Source organism: Arthrobotrys flagrans, assembly GCF_004000055.1.
Source record: "Arthrobotrys flagrans strain CBS H-5679 chromosome Unknown unitig_3, whole genome shotgun sequence".
NCBI classification, from domain to species: Eukaryota; Fungi; Ascomycota; class Orbiliomycetes; order Orbiliales; family Orbiliaceae; genus Arthrobotrys; species Arthrobotrys flagrans.
Window position 1 is genome coordinate 3968884 of NW_027137547.1, and position 6643 is coordinate 3975526.

The window sequence follows — 6643 nt, forward strand, 5'->3', positions numbered from 1 at the left end:
CGTGGGCCAAGTAGAGTTGAGTCGAAATGTGTGTCCCAGCGTAATACCGCAGTGGCCTAGTTCAAGTTTCGTCGCCACCTGCCGCGAATTCGATGAGAAAAACGTACAATCCACCAATGGCCCTCGAGGACCATCAGTGAGTCAGTTCGCGGAATCGCCATGTCGGAGGTGAAGGATTGAGGCCTGCTCAAGGGGGTTAGGGAATACAATCTCATACTTTAACCCAAGTCGAGCGTCATGATCAATAAGGAAGGCCTGGTTTGTTACTGGTCTGAGAGTCCCTGATAGGGGGGTTTCGCTCTCTCGGAGGACAAAGGTGTATGGAAAGCCGCCCACCAGTTGTTCAACTCTACGAATACTATAGAGCATTCGAGATTGAGATGAATCCAGAAGTAGCCTCCCAGAGAAGGAGACCTTCCAAAGCCGTAAGCGATGTTAAAATTATCAAGTACCTAAGAAATCGGTCAGTCTGCTGCTTAAGCCGAAGATTCAAATCATAGGATACCAATAGTACTTACCTATTAGCTACACAAATTAATTGAATTAGAAACTACACAAATGCCATCTCCAATTGCAACAAACCCAACTCCGCCTTATCCTTCTAGCAATTAAAATTTACTTCTACCTAGTCACAGCCTCTGATCTGTGAGCCATCCCTTCAACCTTGCTCACAACCATTCGCCGTTATAAGCTTTGTATTTGAACATCCCTGTGGCCGCTATCATTCAGGTGATAGAAGGATTAGTTTGGGGTAACAAATCTATCTTCCGCTATATGGTAGCGTCCAAAACTTGCGTTATATCTTGCTTCGGATCTCTATACCAACCCAGATATCGCAGTGTTCGCCTTGTCCGTGTCCTAAACGCGAGAGCGAGGGATCTTTAAGGGGCTGCCATGGACAGGATTGGGTTTCAAGGACAAGAATGTCCTGGGCTTTTGTCGACGTTGAATGGGACCACGTCAGGCGTCGGAGTGGGGTTCTTTGGTGGAGGTGGCTAGTCTTGTTCGTACTAGGTTAGCTCCAATCTGGGATCAGACAATTTGCCAAGCCAGACTGTGTGTTGTTGGAACCTAAGAACTCAACACATAATTTCAGTGTTTGTCGTATCGGTAGTCCGGTCGCCGAAGAGCCGGCACTAGTACGGTCTCAAGGCTACATATGTTGGTTGATCGGTTGATGGTTTGTCGACAACACAAGCAAACTAAGCGATCGAAGATGATGGGAAAAGATGAAGGGAACCAGAAGTCGAGGGAGGGAAGCGGGGTTTATAACCTGGAAAATTCGAATGCCCTAGTGGAGGTCCTATAGGATTGCAGACGAGCCCCAAACCTGTGACCTTGATGCATGGCATGTCGGTGCATAGACAGTGGACCATCTATGCAGACTGGTTAGCTTTGGAACTACTTAGCTACCCCTCTCGATCGAATTCGAACTTGAGCCTCGAGTTCCATTCCTTGTTGATCCTTCCCTCTTAGCCTATGTATAACTGAAATGAGGATTGAAGATATTAGGCAGGCCAGGTGCTGTATTTATATTCTTAGAGGAATTCTGTTCCAGACTGGTCAAGCCAAGGTTCACCCCCGCTGTTCTGTGCTGGAGCGTTTGTGTTCAATTACATGTACACACCTGCGACTAGGACGCAAAACACTTGTCTAGCCCTTCCCAATAGCTATCATTTGCGAGTAAATATGCAGGTTATCTATGCAATCTATATGAAGCATGTCGGCGTCATACACGTGGGCCAATATACTCAGCGCATAGCATTCTTGAACGATAAAAACAAGTCTATGCATCTAAGGCATTAACGAAGCAAGCCAAACCCATTGTCCGACCTGTCCTCATTTCTTTGACATATCGTCCAGAATTTTTACCAATTTCGTCGGCTTGTTAGCATCCTATTTTCTCTCTTTAGCCATCTATAGATCCTTTAGGACTACAAAATCAAATTGCATGGCCAAAATAATATGCATGCTCGGTGATCCTGTGGAGGAACTAACTATCAACATGTAAGGATTCCAACCTACCGAATCCAGGCAAGTGAAGCCCGTTCTGGGCCAAAATATCACCTCGGGTCCTAGAGGCACTATGGTTTGCTAATCACGAGATAATAGTACGATGCATTAATCCATATTAATCCACCACGTCGTGGACACATGCCAAGGAACCATAGACCAGTCAACCTTCATCAGCCATATGGAGGTATTTGTGTGAACTCTGTCCCTTGAAGGTAGAACCTGCTATTCCCACTAACTGGGCCGCGGAGGCTTATAAGCAAATAGCCCAGAACCCGGTCATATTATGATTTTTGGCCGGTAGTCCACATAGGAAGCGATATAATATCGAACTAGAGACCATTGAGAGCTTATCTTGTGTGCTTGGCCCCAGAGCGAAGTAATACCATCCCTGACTCTAGAGTTAGAGAGGTTTTACATAGTAAAACCATGTCTCAGCCAATACCGGGACCCACATTTCAGCCATCACAGGTTTGAGACAAATATGAACAATCAATTGTCAAGAAGGATTATCCAATGAAGTCAGAGAGTGAGAAATCGGGACATCAAACCTTAATTTTCGAGCCTGAGGAATTGTGGCTGAGCGTAGGCCCGACCGCGAAATCCCCAAAATAGCATATATACATAATCTACATAGTACCCTCGACCATTATATTAAAGTTAGTGAGAGAAGTATTTAGAATCCGTAACCGCTTTTAATTGCCGTATGTGTTCAGGCCAATTATATAGCCATGTTATTTTGATGATTCGATGTTCTCACAATATACCTACTAAAGGCCTTCGATTAGCAGGATAGAATATGTACCCGTAGCCTCTTGATCATGAGTAATATAGTAACGCTATGACATGCTAGTAAACTATTTAAGGTATCTCGCAGGCTTTAAGCCCTTCCGTGACCCGGGGATTTGCAATTGTGCCAACGGATGAAAAAAATATAGCTGCATCAATTCGTGTAACCACCCTCAGCTGATCAAAATTTCGATTGCAGCAATTGGTGACTTTGTTATGAGTTTTTCGCTTGTACCCGGAATACCCTTGAACAAAAAAGGAGATAGTTTCCCAAATATGATTGATGTATCGGTTGATTGTGTGACAAGTGCTGAAGTAGCACTAACTGAGCTAGCCCTGTTAACATGTTTTCATGGATGACTAGCGGAGATTGCCAAGAAATGTTGTATTTTGAGCGCACACAACGAATACTCGAAGTCGGAGGTTCGGAAGAGGCCAGGAGTCAAGATACTGATTTTTTTATTTAGATATCTGCCAGCTCAGGAGAAGGTACCTAATATCGGTTTTGATTATGCTATGATATGAATATTGCAGTAACACATGACGAACATGAAAACCTAATGTGTAGGACGCTAGCAGTATCAGCACTTGGGTTTGGTAACAACACAAACTTTCGAGAACTGCTAAAGCATCTTCAAACCCCGATACACGGGCAACAGAAATATGCTAAGAATGCCCCAATAAATATATAAATGTACGTATGTTTTACCTATATGTGCCGATTCGCGAGAATCTTTTCGGCAGTCTTAGTGTGGCTGAACTTAGCTTTTCTGTGTAACATGCCTCGAACCAACATTAACGGCTAAAGCAACACATTTGAATTTGGTCTATCGGAGGCGAGCTAGTGCGCCAGACGCCTCCAATGCACTACTATTATACTAGTCTAGCTAATGACACGCCAAAAGCCTGTGAATTTGTGGATTAAATGACCATAGAATGGAAATAAAATGATCAATAGGGACTTTCCAGGAAGGAAACAGAAACAAGAGAAATGGGTAATTTGAAGCCAAGAGCTGACTTCTTGAAGCCGAAAAACCCTATCGATAATGCACATACAATTTAAACGAACGTGGTAAGGAAACATGGGTGGACGGCAGTCTCTGAATGTGGCATAAATTTCCATTTTAGGCATCGATCGGAGTTAATTTGGAGCATGGGAGGGGTGGTCAGGGAGGGTTGCTGTATCCTGGCCCGGGCCGGAATCAGGCCCTTCAGTGGCTGAAGGCGGAGGAGGCGCCGTTGGAGCAGGGGAGCGTGAGTGTTGGTGAGGCTGGTCTGGATGAGGAGAGTTCTGGCTGACGTTTAGAGGGTGAGCTGATAGCCGAGCGGCGATAGTACCGCCGAATGCATGTCAGATGTTTGATAACAAGTTTAGAGCGAGGCAGCCAGCAGATATATCCGATAATTGATATAAAAGTTTAGCATATTATGTAAGGAAAGAGAAACCTACAGGTGTTTGCACTAATATTATCATGGCGCTTGAGGGTGCCGCTGTCGACGATACCGCAGGTCATACTTAAGAGCAGGGTAATTAAGAAACGACCTTTGTACTAGTTTTATATATACACATACAATCCGCAGCGAGATAGTTGCCAACAGCCAAGACTAGACTCGATCTTCTAGGCGCGGAAATAAAGACGTTGGCTTGCAGCTTCTGGGCTTATTATTAGTCTGGAAGACGCCACGAGATGAAGGGCTACCCTCAGACAGTATAACAAGAGGATTTTTTGTATAATATATAATTTTAAAATATTGAACTTTGATTCTCAAAAAAGGGTAGAGGATGCCTTGCCCGTGGTAAAATGGTTTCCGTGAAATCTAAACACCTGGGAGGTTGCTTCATATATATACTGATGATTGTAGGATTAGTTAAACGTATACGAAAGTGCGGTGAAAGGAACGTGGCGGCCCGCAAGATGCAGTTTAGCTCCATAGCTAACACGACAGGAAACCTGCGATCCTGCGAAATGTGCCGTCGCTACGCAAAAATACCAGGTATTACAAAATATAATGCGAAGCCAGCAGGCGCTATTATACACAAAAGAGAAAATAGTCGTCCCTTGCGTGCCGTGAGGATGTTTAACTTACTCTGCAGCGTTTTAGCGTAACAAACTTTCCAAGAGTAGCATTTCATGCGATCTTACGAGCGGTGAGTGATATCGGAAATCGGCATCGGCGTCAAGGTATCAAACACATTTCTGGTCACTCGGCACACCCTCAATCGATCGCGACAAATGGAATCGCATATTTCTTCAAGTTACCCACCCAGTTTCCGCCCGAAACCTGGTGATATCATTCCCTCCAGCGCTCTGAACCTTTTATAGATTATCCCTCATCATTCTAAGATCCCTAGTACAGAGAATATAGCACCCTATAATATTAACTTATTAGGTAAAGTTGCGTGGACAGTAGTCAACCCTTCAATGAACTTTGTTTCACGCGACACTACTAACTGCTTTCGTGATAATCTGTATTACACTGAGTTTATTTTGCTTGAATAGCCAATTGGTTTATCAATAGATGTCCTACCTCGTGTCATCGATGCGTCCTATGCAAGATAGAAATCATGCTAGATCTGATCTAAAAGGTGGTGTGGAGAAGTCGATTCAACCTGGTCAATTTGCCTAATAAAATCGAGCCAGCGACAAACTCTAGCCATTAATTTGTGCTACATATCATTGAACACGCCACTTCAAAGAGAGAGAGAACGGGAAATGTCCTACGATAAGCAATGCAATGATTGGATAGATAACTAGGTATCTATGACGCATTGTCATCCGGTCGTGTGAGTAGCACTTCGCTCGAGCCGTTCCATGCGCAAAGATCTTTCGGAATGGTTCTTTTACGGGCTTGAGATAGTCGTCACGTTGGTGGGCACTGATTTCGAGCGTTCCACACATCGCAGCTAGCTATCTAACTGCTAGCGTGTCCGTGCGGGAACTGCCCGAAGATCCTTAAAGGAACGACTTTTAGATTAATACTATTTGGATTAATTTAATTTTCCTGAAATGTTTACAGTGTTCGGTATGTTATATCCCCGCGTGATACGATACTAGTGCGGTCACTGAACTGACTGAGGGCTTTCCTTTTGTTCTGACCTCCGAACCTGCAATATCTGTGCCCATATATACATACAAAGTGCAAACACTTCCTAATCCTATCCAAAAATATTCACTCGGTAATCGATCGACTTAGAATCTCTGAGTTTTGATCGTCGTCGGCAGCCACCCGCGTGCTATTGTGTATTCTCCGAGGATCTTAAGAGAATCCAGGAATCCTTTCGCCTTAAACAAGCTTCCTAAGATCTTGTTGTTCCCTGAAATAGGAAACGGGTATTAACGAAGTTGTGGGGCTCTGGGGACGAGACTATAGCTAGTTAAGCTTCGTATCTCATCAATAGGAACAACATGACCTCCAAGATTGATAGATATATACATGACTTCGAACAGAAGTTCCAGAGTGCTCATGCGTCGTGAACAGCAAGTTTTATCTCCAAAATTACTAGCTTTGACACGGAGACCGCTCCTTTGCTGGTATTGCACTTGTCTAGTTTCAAACAGCCTCCTACATATACCGGCCTCCATGAACCGTCCACCATTTGCCATGTACCTTGCAGGTAATGTAAGTGTTTACTCTATATACAACTATATCCATCCCCGGGCCGTGTACCAGTGATTTTTGGCATTATTTGACACTAGAGTGCTAAACACTATTGAAGAATTCGGAGGGCCCAAATCATTTCGGCTATGTCAAAATTCAAAGTTTGCTCATGCAGAGTTTGACACCAGTCCGTTTGACACCGCTATGTTTCAACTTTACGCTAGTACTAACTTTGGGACTT

At 44.1% G+C, this 6643-nt stretch overlaps 1 protein-coding gene across 1 annotated transcript; it reads right to left on the reverse strand.

The window, feature by feature from the left end:
* Positions 1-358: 358 nt before the first annotated feature.
* DFL_002524 (uncharacterized protein) lies at positions 359-1452 on the reverse strand (the record flags this gene model as incomplete). The annotated part of the gene is made up of 5 exons (XM_067631323.1): positions 359-452; positions 519-525; positions 1039-1071; positions 1274-1376; positions 1435-1452. The coding sequence occupies 5 exons, from the start codon at positions 1450-1452 to the stop codon at positions 359-361; spliced, it is 255 nt and encodes an 84-aa protein (XP_067493879.1).
* Positions 1453-6643: the final 5191 nt, after the last annotated feature.